The 13,905-nt window shown below is 39.5% G+C and overlaps 1 protein-coding gene across 3 annotated transcripts in view; it reads right to left on the bottom strand.

Annotated features, from left to right (window-relative positions):
- The window catches only part of USP24 (ubiquitin specific peptidase 24), a 67,259-nt gene that overhangs the window by 29,609 nt on the left and 23,745 nt on the right, over window positions 1–13,905 (bottom strand). For 2 of the 3 annotated variants that reach the window (XM_080623325.1, XM_080623326.1), the window contains exons 13-30: window positions 12,919–13,026; window positions 11,762–11,857; window positions 11,499–11,660; window positions 9,564–9,671; window positions 8,782–8,931; window positions 7,951–8,082; window positions 7,047–7,158; window positions 6,718–6,794; window positions 5,443–5,583; window positions 5,237–5,290; window positions 4,933–5,048; window positions 4,220–4,286; window positions 3,941–4,051; window positions 3,440–3,538; window positions 3,188–3,358; window positions 2,480–2,565; window positions 2,238–2,331; window positions 1,827–1,982 (exon numbers count right to left, since the gene is read on the bottom strand). In XM_080623325.1, coding sequence (XP_080479451.1) covers window positions 1,827–1,982; window positions 2,238–2,331; window positions 2,480–2,565; window positions 3,188–3,358; window positions 3,440–3,538; window positions 3,941–4,051; window positions 4,220–4,286; window positions 4,933–5,048; window positions 5,237–5,290; window positions 5,443–5,583; window positions 6,718–6,794; window positions 7,047–7,158; window positions 7,951–8,082; window positions 8,782–8,931; window positions 9,564–9,671; window positions 11,499–11,660; window positions 11,762–11,857; window positions 12,919–13,026 — 2,040 coding nt within the window. The remainder of the gene's footprint in view (window positions 1–1,826; window positions 1,983–2,237; window positions 2,332–2,479; window positions 2,566–3,187; window positions 3,359–3,439; window positions 3,539–3,940; window positions 4,052–4,219; window positions 4,287–4,932; window positions 5,049–5,236; window positions 5,291–5,442; window positions 5,584–6,717; window positions 6,795–7,046; window positions 7,159–7,950; window positions 8,083–8,781; window positions 8,932–9,563; window positions 9,672–11,498; window positions 11,661–11,761; window positions 11,858–12,918; window positions 13,027–13,905) is intronic. The other variant, XM_080623327.1, reaches the window with a different exon arrangement.

Genomic DNA, 13,905 nt, shown 5'->3' with positions numbered 1-13,905 from the left:
TCCCTCCTGTTTTAAGTTAGCACTAAACTTCACACAATGCAATTACACGCAGAAACATGGCCATAAGGAAGTCTGTGGTCTCTGTGGGCCAGATTTCACGTGCAATTATTATCAATTTCACTTCATTTTACATCCAAACCCCTCAAAACACCACCCAAACAACTCCCCAGCCCCTCCCAAACCCCCAGAAGATCCCCAGAACTTATTTACTTTCTTGGGAACTCTTTGGCATGTACAGCCAACAGTACTGCATATAGGAAAACAAAGCACATCTTTTCCAGGTTCACAGGTCAGAAGAATGGCTTACAGAGAGCCACACATGAAATCTTATCACAGCACTGCATGATGCAACTCTGAACATCTGCACCATTTCATTTTCATCTCTTTCATGTGCTCTGCAAATTTCCTGTGCACGTTTTGTCTGAGAGCAGTTCAGACTGGTTCCCATATTTCCAATAGATCAACAGTAGAGGGATAAGTAAAGCACATCCTCCTCTTCCTTACAGAAATCATCTTCCAATTGGCTTAAATGGACTTGATGAATAAGTCCACTCCTATGATCTACACACCTAATCCAATTTTCTACTTCTCATCCTTTGCCAGAAAAGCAATTTATTACTTGTGTTTATTATTTGCTCTGGCATAGCAGCAGCAGCAGATAACTGTCTCATCACACTGTAATATAACCTGCCAGTTCAACAAGATACCCTTGCTGTGACATGCTGAGCCACTTGCTTTCAGTTGCAGGACTTGTCAACATATTTCACAGGCATCATCAAGGATCTTTCTTCCCAGCTGTACAGCAAAAGGGGAATCCTAATGCTGCAATGTGATGACAGAGTAGGAAGATTAAGAGCTAGCATTAGCTTGCAGAGAACCAAAGGAAAGCAACTACGAGAGAATTCCTAAACCAATCTTGGCACACACCGGGAATGAAAGAGAATAACTTTGTCTATTGTTTTTTAAGCTGCTGGCAACTGGCCCTCCAACTTCAAGTTGTTCAATCCATATTTGTAATAGGTCCTTATAAACAGTGGGACCTTTGAGTAGAACTACAAACTGTTCAGCTTCCTAGAGTGTGCAGACTACAGTGCTATAACACCAACAGCTGAACTCTCATACACTTTAAAAACTGTGCACTAAACAGCTGGAAAGAGCCTTTTAACAGGGTCCAATCCAGCATTTTGGCTGCAGAACTTCCTCAGCAGAATACTTAGTGTTAAAAAATAGCATGTATTCCACTCACTTTACATGCACAGCTAGAACAGGCCAGAAGCTTCTGGGTAAAAGCCCTGCATATTTGGATACTGAAAATTCTTCAGAGTTAAATGCTTCCCAAAAATAATTCCTCCTGAGTCTCCACAGATTATGATAGACTTGTATAGAAAGCAAGTTAGCGTTCTTTTCCTTTCGAATTCAATCAAGCAAAACCAATTAAACTAAACAGCTCCCATTGATTTTTATAACACCCAACTTTTTTTTTTTTAATACATACTAAAAATCCCATATTCTGAGTTTCTGGAGATTCAAGCAGAGATTTTACCTAAACAGTAAAGACCTTGATGTTTCTTTGCTCCTCTCTGCTTACTTCAGAACACTCCTTCCACAAGAAGAGGGGCCTGGCTTCACAGTAAAGTCTCTAAAGGGAAACTTTTTACCTCTTTCTTCTGTGCAGGATTTGTTACATACATAGAAGCAGACTATGACATGACATTTGTATTCTGCACAATGACCTTGTCTGGTGCACTCCTGTCCAAGAAACTTAGAACTGCTTCAATTTCAGTGCTCAGAAACACAAGTAGAAAGAAATAGATTTGTTTTCTTACCTCTAAATTATAGAGCACTCTGAAGGTGGACATGCCTGGAGCAAAGGACCTGAAAAGACTTTCTAGTATTGAACTAGCACTGGGCTGATGTTGGTGTTTTGAAGACAAGGATGGTGATTTTGAAGACTGAGAACTTGATTCTGATAGGAGTGTTTTCTAGGAGGAGAGAGCCACAGAAGAGGTATTTTGAGATACTACATTTTGTTGCAACTGGCAAAACATTTACTATGATCTCCGTAGTAACACTGTTGCCTCCAGCTGCTTGGAAATAAGTCCATAATCCTTAACATAAGCATTATCTTGTAGTAGAGCTTCAAATCCATCACAGATTATAATCTGACACGGAATTTAAGAGACCTGGTAGTAAAATCCTTTTTAAATCACCAAGATCAATTATTGTATAATCCATACCTTCCTTCCCAGGGAATCAAGCTGATCAAGAGCCTCCTGAATAGCTGGGTCAGTGGGAATCAAGAGCAGAAGTTTCCTCACTCGTAATGTTATCCTGAAAAGTTATCAGAAGTTACTTGTGCAAAACAGGGCTCAGCCACACTGTGGCCAGGTGGATGCCTACACACTGCAAAGTAAGTAGCTATTACAACTTTGCAGTGTGAGCATTGCTTCAATATTTAATAAGCATTTAGTTTGCTTACCTTGGCTCCTCTAGATTGGCAAGCTGGTAAAGCATATCAAACACATTACACACGAGAGCCATGACTACTCCAGGGAGGGATTTCTCCTGAGAATTAAGAAGAAATACAGAGGGTTTTTTTCTCTCTACTCTCTTGCAAGTAGCTTTAAGAGAGCTCTTCACTCAAGCAATTAACCCAGAGGCCAACCTGGCCTTTAGAAATCCCAGCTGCTTTCTAGACTGAGAAACATTTCGTTTTTACATTACCCCACTTCCCTTTTAAAAATCAATTTCTAAGTCAACTATTACGGTTGACATACAAAGCAGACCAGGAATGGTCCAAACATGCTAGTTGATCCTTCTTGGTTTATTCTCATACTGCTGCTTTATTAATAGTGGAAATCTCTCCCCTAGACAAATACACAACCTCAAAGTTCAATCATAGGCATCTTGATTGTTTAAAAGACCCTGCAGAAAATAATAAACACCAAAGAGGCTACAAAAGGTGAGAGAATACATTACAAAATCCAATCTGCATGCATAAGGCAAATACGTATTTAAATGCTTTGTTTCAATTGCAGTTTGAAAGCAATACCAGACTACTGAAGGTTGAATACTGAAGCTGATATGAACAGCTAAGTCTCTAAGTCTTCCACCCCAGCAGTGTCTTCCCCAACTACCCTGCCTCCAGGAAAAATCTTAGGAAAGGCTTCAGGCTATTACACTGTACCTGTTCCATTGCATAGGAAGAACTAAACACACTGCTGGTGTTGCTGGAACTGGCTGAGGAATCTGCAGAGCTCCCTGATGGAGTCCCGCTTCCTGATGTTTTTACTGTAAGGACTTGTTCATCAGAGAAGCCCAGTTGGTGGAGTAGTTTCTGATCTTTGTTTACAGTTAGCTGCAAGAAAACATTAATCATTTAGTTCTGGAAAAGAAACTCAATTTCACAAAGAGTAAGAATTGTTTGTAGTTAACATACCAGGCTGTCATTGGCAAATATCTGTATATTATCCACAGGTGAATTCAACATCTTTGCTATCTTCCACCTGACGCTCCCTACAGTTTCATTGCTATGTGCCTGAAAAATGAAACAGCACTAGAGTTCAGGAAGTCTGCTGAAGCACTAAATTCCAAGAGAAAAAAATCTTCCATTAAAGTCTTCCTGCTCCTCTGCATAGGGTGGTAAAGGTACTGTCCACAAGAGAGGCTGACAGGGTAGGACAGCAGTAGAAATGCCCATCACTGACAGCAAGCAAACAAATTCTTTTTCCCACTCCAGCATGATGATCAAAATACATTCAGTCTACAGACACTTCTGTTACAGTAGCATTATACAGACTTTTAACATTTTCAAAGAGTTTTCAAAGTTGACCAAGTCCCTCAAACCAGCTTACTCTGTTCAATCCAGGCACCCAAAAACCCAAGAGTAGCTACATGATCCAAACTGCACACATAACACACATAACCTGCGCACACCTACCTCTATGGTGAAGGTATCTTTGGTAGACTCATACGTAACATTAAGTGTTAAAAGATGTCCATGGAAAGAAGCACCATGAGGTAGAATAGTTCGGGGAACAGAGTAAAGGTCCTACAGGAAGAAAAGGTTGACAATAAATATCACCCTTGAAAACAAAGACATTCCTATGATGGTACGTAGCAAAGTTACCAGAGATGCGTAGGTTTAAGTAACTTTTACTGTTTTTAATACTAGGAATTATGTTCTTAGCCTTGCCTAGTAAGAAATGCTGTATCTTACCTCTATTGTTATCACATAACGCTCTGCCAACAGCAGCAGTCTCTCAATTATTACAAGTTTAGTTGACCTAGAGACAAACATTGAAAACAAGCGTAACTTGTCTCAGAAATTCATCTTCAGCACGCACAGATAACTACCATGAATTAACTCTTTTCAAATACAACTCCTTAAAATTAGAGTTAATTCAGTTGAAACTAACTAGGAAAACAGGCCAAGAAGCTTGTGTTATACTGCTTGAGATGTAGCCAGCTTCAGAAGAAGCTTCGTATTTCTTAAGGTCCCACCCTGTGCTCATCTACTTAAGCTACACACATTTAGGTATTCATTAGAGCTAGAGGAGGAAAACCCATCCTTTTCTTTCCCAGTTAAAACAACCCAAACAAAACCAAACCCTTCTGCCCCAGAAATATTATATGACTAATAGGCTGGTTGGTAATAGTTTATGAGGGTTTTTGTGGTTTTGGGGTTTGGGTTTTTTTATTTGGGTTTTGGCAGACTGAAGGGGGAAGTGTTGGCTTTATTATTTTTGTTAAAAACCGGTTTTTCAAAGTCTCTTTGGAACTTAGACTGCACTATAATTGGAATATTCAGCTGAGAAACCACCAGAATATACAACTACCAATACTGAGACTTAATTAGTGCTCAAAATCATGTGGGAAGCAGCTGGAAGCAAATGTCTACTGCTGTATTTATTCTTTTAAAGGCACACCTACCTATAAGGAGACTGAACTGATGTTGCTACTGTAGGCATAGCAGTTGCTGTAAGCATTTTTGTAGCTCTTGTAACAGCATGTGTTAACGTTGGACCTCCAAGTGCAGAGCTGGCTGCCTAGAATACAAAGCAGAGTTGTAAGTGCTGGTTTACATGGATGATAAGCATGTCCTGCAGAGCTAAGAGAACAAGAAGTATCTGCACAAGTAATGTTTTTGTTTAAAAGTAGAGTTATAGTCAATTATTCTAAAATACAAAACTGAAAAAGGATGTAGGTACAAGAGCAATTAAAATGTGTCCTTTACCTCTAATCGCGTGTAGCAATCAGCAATGAATTTCTTGTGCAGTGATACTGAATCCTAAAGATAAAACATACAAACGAATTAGAATTTAAAAGCAAGATCATGGGAATTATTTAAACAGGCAGAATCCAACAAAGCACACATTTTAGCATGCAGCGTATCAAGACTCTATAAACATCAAGGCACTTCACATATAAATACATGCCTACCTTTTTCAATCTAGGAGTCAGATTGATATAGCTGTAATTTATTATCAATTGAATAGCTTCATTGGCAATTTCTTCATCAGGTGACTCCATTGCAATTTTCCAAATGAAATCCATTCCTATTAATTCCAGTTTTTCCACACTCTATGCAAGGAAGAACAACAATAAAACACAAGTGGATTCCTCACACAAGGGTGAGTTGAACCGCAGGAACAAAACAAGTCTTCCATCTGTTAGAAAAGCATCTTTCGACTGAATCTGTAGAATCTTCTTTTCCAACATGCTGCCAAGCTTTGGCACAGTGCGAAGGAAAATCAACAGGTGCATATTTGTATACTTACACTAGAAAAAAATCATTTGATTGCAGGTGGATAAACAAGTTCCGAAGACTACTCTGTTAAGCCAACTAAAAAACCAGACACCTCAAATGCACGGAGAAATTTAATTGGGAATGGAATTTGTTTCACAAAGGTCAACATGGTAACTAACCACACAATAAACCATCACAAAACCTACTATGATACTTGGCAAAAAATTATGCACTTCAAGTTAGGTTTCTGTGATAAAGATCTAAAATGCCTATGGAAAACTACTTAACACACAGCCATTAATTTAATGGAAACATTTAAAGATTGTAGAGTAAAAAATTACTGTAGGTTGGGATTTGAATGTGATATATGGTTGGATATAAGGAAGAAGCTCTTTACTGTGAGGGTGTTGAGGCACTGGAATGGGATGCCCAGAGAAGTGGTATATGTTCCATCCCTGGCAGTGTTCAAGGCCAGGCTGGACAGAGCCTTGGGCAACATGGTCTAGGGTGAGATGTCCCCGCCCATGGCAGGGGGTTGGAACTGGATAAAGTCCTTTCCATCCCAAACCGTTCTGAGATTCTAAACCTAAATCTCTTGTAAAGAAGAAAGAAAATAATTTAAAAGACTAAATAAAGGAGAGAAAGGAATTTTTCCCTGCTAGGGACAAGTAAAAAATGTGTATTAGAATTCATGATTATTAATAAAAAGGTATTAATAACCACCCATTCCTCCTGCAAAGTTTTAGAAGCTACACACCAGCTTCCAGCTATCAATTGCCGAATTTTAATTGTCATAATTGTGGAGTTTAAATCTTCAGAATTTCACAGTGTCAATACTAGAAGGATGACCTGGATATTAATTCAAACATGACCATGTCAAACAGCTGCTAAAGAATCCTTGTCTCAGTTCCTCCCGTCCCCAAGATGCCACAGGCAGTATACAAGAACGAACTTGCCAGAACACGCACCAGCTGAGTTCCTTGCCTCTTCAGTCGATGGTCACATAGGTTCACATTTTCAAAGAAAGTCTTAAATAAACTAAAACCTGAAAGTGAAAAGAGGTGCAAGGTTTTTATTCAGGTCAGGCTAAGTTCCTATGCTTTCCTGAAAAAACAAAGCTCTCAAATATAGGAGATGACCTTTTCCCCTGCAGCCATTAGAACTCAAAATGATAGAAGTAGGCCCCTTTCTTATCCTGAATTACCAAACTGGTTACGTATTTAATGTAAAGGCTCAGAAAGCAAATTTCTGGTATGTATTTCAAAACCAAATCTGTTGACAAAAGCCATTGTCTTACCATTCATAGTAATTTCATATGACTCCAGTTTAAGAATTTTCTCTTTGAAGAGCTGTTGCTGTACATCACTCTCTAGATCATGCTGTCCTTTTGTAAACCACTCAAAGCACATCTGTGAAAGAAAGGCGGATGTATTTTTACCCCATTGTCATGGCAAGTACTTTAGTTCTGTACAACATTGGCAAACTGTATCAGCTAGTACAGTAACTTATCTTACAGAAATTTTATCCACAGCAAGAGGTTCAAAATCTAATCTCCCAGTAACCTCACACGTTATACAGGCTGTATAGCAGCGTTAGGGTACTTCATAGAATCATGTGAATGGTTTGGGTTGGAAAGGACCTTAAGATCATCCAGTTCCAACCTCTTGCCATGGGCAGGGATGCCTCACACTAGACCATGTCACCCAAGGCTCTGTCCAACCTGGCCTTGAACACTGCCAGGAATGGAGCATTCACAACTTCTCTGGGCAACCCATTCCAGTGCCTCATCACCCTCGAAGTAAAGAATTTCTTCCTTATATCTAACCTGAACTTCCCTTGTTAAAGTTTGAACCCATTACCTCTTGTCCTATCACTACAATCACAGTCATTTTTCACCCAAACAATGCTGAAGATCTCTTATGACTGTGAAATTACACATACCCCTTTTCAAACCAGTATCCATAAACCTGCAACTAGTCTCCTGGCCAACGTTCCTCCCTCAGTCAAATTAGTGTTAAAAAAGCATCCTAGTCATAACTGAACATGTAACAGTGGCTGCATTAGCTTTCATAAAGAATATAAAATGCATTATTAGTGCTTACTGCTTATGTCTGGCATGTCTCAACAAACACACGTGCTCTTCATGATCCATTAAGACCCACTCTGCAACCACAGGTACCAACTTCTCAAGTACTTCTTACCTCTCGATCTAACTCACAAACATCCTGGCCAGTTACAAGGCACTCCCAGATCTCCCTGGCACGATTCCAGCCCAAGTAAAGGGTGGCTTCTTGCAGAAAAAATGCCAAAAATTTTAGATGTGCTTCCAAATACTGAGAAAGAAGAAACAAAAACTCAAGCTTAAGACTTTTTTTTCCCCTGAAACAAGAACTCTGAGCATTCTTTTTAGCAAACTTAGCTGTCAAACAACAGCACACTTTGCAAAGCCTGGAAAACACAAATTGCTACTGCAGTTTTATTTCTATTTTATACAATTTTAAGCATTACTTCTTTTTTATTACCTTTCCAAAAAGGATCATAAATCCCCTTGGATTTGCTATTAATTTTCTGATATTGACATTATTTGATACTAGTTACTAAATCACAGCTAGCAATAAGCTAGTATCATGCGGCTTCCATTCCCTAACAAGCAAATCTGTTTCAAGAGCTTCACACCAAATTCAAGGGTATAGTCTCTAGAAGGGTAGTTGAATTGGAAGGTGGAAGCTGCACAAGCCTGGAGACACAAAGTCCTGGGGTGAGGAGATCCAGCTCTTGACCAATTAAAGACTTTGCTAAGGAATTTGGATTGTGATGTTTGCCCACCCTTGTTCTATAATATAACAAGGCTACATCAAGCCCCAATAGTAAGTATCAGAACTGTAACTAAAAACCAGTGTAATTACTCAGAGCTAACACACATACCAGTGAATTCCAAAATGAAACATCACCTAATCTTACACAACTTGGTCAGTGACAGACTACATCATGGTTTCAAAACTTAAGGTAGTAAGAAATCCAGGGTTCAGTACCTCCCGGTAAGTGTATCGGCCATCCACTAATGTTGCTCCAACAAGCCCTCCTGGACCTGCCACAGATGCAGCCAAACGGTGGCATGATATTAAGCTTCCTGTCACCAGCTTCACTATTTCGAAGTTTTTCTTTAAATCTTGAATAATGCTCTTGGCAAAAAAAAACAAACCACAAATCAAAACAAAACATTAAGAGGTTTTAAAGAAAACAGGTAAACAGGCACATGTCTTATTGGAAGGAATAATGTTCCCCCCTCACCAGTCAGCTGTATCCCATCCAAGCATCCAAAGCCCCTTTACATTAGTGTTTTCAGGATGTGCTGAAACACACGTGCTGCAGATGGCAAACAAAGTCCCACCCCTCTGCTCAGCCACTGTGTAGCACATGTGACTTGCTGGTACTTTAGTCCCTTTTCTAATAGTCAATGTCAATTCAATTACAAAGCAGTTGCTCTAAACATTAGCCACTGTTCATTTCTTAACAGCATGTTAATTATTCTACAGGAAGCTGAGAATACAATGAATTAATCCTGACACAGCAAACAGATTTATACATACATATATATGCATACATGCACACACAAATGGATGGTACACCATACGGCATCTCTACTTGAACAGTTTATGCTACATCACTAAACACTACTCATCAAAGTATGTTTTAGTCTGCTGATTTTTCTCCCCCCTCCCTCACTTCTGAATTCAATTTCCACATTCTATAGAAGCAAAGCCACACAGACATAACAAGGGCTTCAAAAATCATCTCAGCATCATAGTCTTACCTTGTCTTGCTTTTGGTAAGTCTGCTTAATAAATGAACGTGTGATTTCATGGAGCTGACGTAATGCTGGCACCACCCACACAAACTGAGGATTATTGTGCTGGGATGACTAGTAGTAGGAAAGGTAAAAACAATTACACATGTGTACATGCTCAACAACAGTCTAACTTTCCTCTTAAGACTCCTAGAAGCCTAGTGATGTCTATTAATGCCACTGTTTCAAAACAACATCTACTACCTCTGAAGGCTTCAGTTACTTGTTCCTGGTCCCCTTCTGAACACACTCAATGTGCCCTTCTTCACTTTCTACAAGAAATCCTTAGACACATATATGCCATTTTGCTGTTCTTATTATTAAGCCCAAAGTACCACCTCCTTGCTAGGGAACATGCAAATTAAGCAGACAAAAAGTCACATTAGGGAGAGAGAACCACCACCTTCCTTAGTTACAGGAGATGAAGCAGGCCTGTTAGGGCATAAAAGGGCAAATCCAGTCAAATGATGTTACTTATTGCTAAAAGAAGAATAACAGAAGAAACAATCTGAAACACTACTGAGGGTTGAGAGCCAAGAAGAAACTTCTGATTGGTGCTGCAAGGAGCCTCTGATAGGAAGCAAAGGATACTTAAGCTGCATTTCGAAAGAGATCCTGTGAAGAATTACCCTCCTACCTCATTGTTAGAACTGCTCATCACTTTTCTGGGAGGCTTCATTTTCTGTAAAGTTTGACCACACAAACCAGTACTGAGGTTGCTTATTCAGAGAAGTGATGTCTGGTTTAAATACTGACAACAACCGCTACCACCTACACACTCAGGGAGATTAAAGTAGCCTACCCATAGCAGAGATGTCTCTACTGAAGACTCCCTCATGTATTTGAGAATGCTGACTTAATATTACATTCCCTCCCAGTTTATGCCTTCATTTCCCCTAATAAAGGGCAGTAAAAAAAAGGATGTATTTTTAAAAGTCTGCTGTATGGTTACCCCAATCCCTTCTAGCTTACAATTACAGCTTTCCCTTAGTGTTTCCCACTGCAGCACCTCTATAAAGGCCCTTGCCAGAATGTAATTAAAAAGAATGGAAGAATAGGAAAGCACAAGAGAAGATCCAAAACCAAAAACTTCCAAGTTTCACAGACATTGAGAATCCAAAGTTTGAAATCCATATTCATAAACACAAACACACAAAAACCTGTGATCAATATCAAGAAGCAACAAACTTTGCTTCCGGAACAACCAAAATCCTCTACATATGCTGCAACACAGACAAAACCTGATTTATCATGGAAAAAAAAGGGATGAAAAAAGAACAAGCCTTTTTCTTTATTTACAGTATTCTTCAGACTGAAAAAAGACAGGAGCATTCCTGCAGACCTCAAGAAAAACTGCCTGCAGTGCAGGAGAGACTATATGCAGTCTTTTAAGCCATGCACATCTCTGCTGCTGCTGCCAGGAAACATCTTAGCACAGGCAGCTGCGGGAATGGCTTCTTTATGATAGCTGAAAAGAGTTTAAGTATTTTATTAAAATACAAAACTCTCAGGATTTAAGTATCAATTTGTATTTTGAGACTTAATGGTCATGCCAGAACACATGCTCAAAGAGAACTAATCTAGATTTGCACATGAAAGGGACAGTTAAAATACTGACATACCTTTATAGTGGTTCCATTTGCAAATTCTAACCTTGGGCCCATCCTGGTAGTTTCCCATAAACTGATCACTCCTTGTGCTGAAAATTTGCTTAAAACAAAGGCAAGAGACTTACTTTGAGTCTCATGGTCAACAAACGGGCTCACACAAAGCCTACCCCTCTTGCGGACTCCCCAAGGTAAGAACTTACAGATGGGACACGCAATTTGAGCATCTTGAAAGGAAGGGCAACATCAAGACTAGATAACATTTCAGTTTGGGAAAGATAAATAATAAACCAACCCTCTTAATATCCTCTATGCATTTGATGATGTAGCTTCTTTTGATTGCCTCTTTCACCGCATAGGCATCACTGAGGATTGTCAGATGTTCCTCCAAAGCCTGCTGAATAAGACTACATGGTAACGTTGGAAGATGAGCCAGCTCCCAAAGCACCTCCAGAACCTAGAGGAAGAAGTGCAAGACTAGTCAGGACCTGGGAAGTACAGAGTCCAGCAACCTGATGTTTAATAAAGAAAAACCCCAAACAAAGAACATTCACATGCCTTTCCAGTGGTTGTCTCCACCCGTGCTTCTCGACCAATGCGTCCTATCAGGCTCAACAGCTTCTGCCGCACTCTATCACTCTCTGTTTCCCAGCTCTGTATAGCAAAGAAATAATATTCACTGTTAAAGCAGCAAGCACTGTTTGTCTGCTGTCTAACAAAAAGATAATTCACAATTGTTTTACTGCAGGAAAATCAAAATACAACCAAGAATGTTTCCACCAGGCATATTTCCTTAGTTTTGTTACTGGGAACTACAATATTTATTTGCCCAATGATTTTTTTCAAATATAAACTATATGAGATTAAATACAACAATAAAATCTCACTTTAAGTACCTTAGCACTGCCTATATGTGTCCTGGTTTTGGCTGGGATAGAGTTAATTTTCTTCCTAGTAGCTGTGTTTTGGCTTTAGTTTGAGAACAAAGCTGGTAACAAACCAATGTTTTAGTTGTTGCTCAGTAGTGCTTACTCTAAGTCAAGACCTTTTCAGTCTCTCATGTTCTGCCAGCAAGGAGGAGTGCAAGAGGCCAGGAGGGAGCACAGCCAGGACAGCTGACCTGAATGAGCCAAAGGGATATTCTGTCCCATAGAACATTATGCTCAATATATAAACCAGGGGGAGTTGGCCGGGAGGAGCTGATCGCTGCTCAGGGACTGGCTGGGCATTGGTCAGTGGGAGGTTAGTAATTGTGTTGTGCATCACTTGTCTGTCTTGGGTTTTATTTCTCTCTCTGTTGTCTCTCTTTTCATTACTATTATTAAATGGTTATATTTTACCTATTAAACTGTTTTTATCTCAACCCATGGGTTTTACCTTTTTCCAGTTCTCCTTCCCATCCCTCCACAGGGTGGTGAGCAAGCAGCTGCATGGTGCTTAGTTGCCAGCTGGGATTAAACCCTGACAACAACGTACTTAAAATCTAAGTCAATCAGCAATACAGTAGCAGATCAGACTTCAGGTTAACACACAAACCCCGCAGTATTGAAAGTGTTATTTTTTTTATAGCCAATTTTATGATTCTAAAATATAAATGTATTGAAGGTATTTGCCTCTTGGTAGGCTGGATGCAAAAGTACATCTTATCAATTCCTTTCCTAAGGAAACTGAATTCCCTAAGGAGGGAATTGAAAAAAATTCATGTGAAAACTTACCTTTTGGATTAGAACAAATAAATGATTAAGCTGATCAGAGCTAAACTTCACAGCAGCTGCAGCAATAATGGTATGTATGTTTTCTATCACAGTGGAGGATTGTCCCGACTGAAAAGAGGAAGGAAAACACAAGAAAGAAGGTCTTTATCCCAAATGAGATAAAAAAAAATCTTTGTGTAAGCATTACCCTGCTATTCACACTAATGACAAAAGGTAACAGGTTATGACATGTTAGAAACACAAGGTAAGAGTAACTGTTTCTGCTCCCCATTTCACTGACTGTCTTTGGAAGTAATTCTAACGCAGAAAAGACCAAGTTTATCTGCCATTATTACAGCAGCTTCAAGATGCTGCAGTGGCATGCACCACTATAAGGTGTGGTGCCAGGAACACAGATATGACCATTTTTATTTCTTGGTTAAGTTTATGTGTGGGGTGCTCCATCTCTGACACTCTTTAAGGCTTTACTCAAAAGCAAGCAATACAAAATCTCCTCCCACACTGATGAGAGCACCATGGTAACAACAGCCAGAAGAACAAAAGTGAGCTAGAATTATACTTCAGCTCTACCAAGCTTGCAAAACTTGCTACCATGCCTGCATATACCACAGATCTGACAGATTCAGGTGAGTTTAGTCTAAAACTTCAACATTTGCACAGAGAAGAAAACCATTTCCTGCAGCACATTATGGCTCTGGTCAAAATTTCCATGTGGTGTTTGCATTAAGCAGTCAAACCACCTTTCCTACACAGCAGTAAGCTGAATACACATAAACTGAATATGAAAAGATGACTTGTCAGTCAATTCTATGTATGTAAAGTGAGTTAAACAGGAATTCGTGAGCCTACTCTTTAAAGTCACACTGAGTTGCATTCAAATGCATACCTCCAGTCATAAAAATTAACATCCTCAGGCACAGTCTTTGGTCTAGACAAACACTCTATCGCCTGTTTCAGGCTGGAAACATCTTATTTCAAGTCAAATAT

The sequence above is a fragment of the Psittacula echo genome (genome assembly GCF_963264785.1).
Source record: "Psittacula echo genome assembly, chromosome: 7".
Taxonomy (NCBI): Eukaryota; Metazoa; Chordata; class Aves; order Psittaciformes; family Psittacidae; genus Psittacula; species Psittacula echo.
Note: the sequence above shows the minus strand (reverse complement) of the source record. Positions and strands in the feature narration are given on the sequence as shown.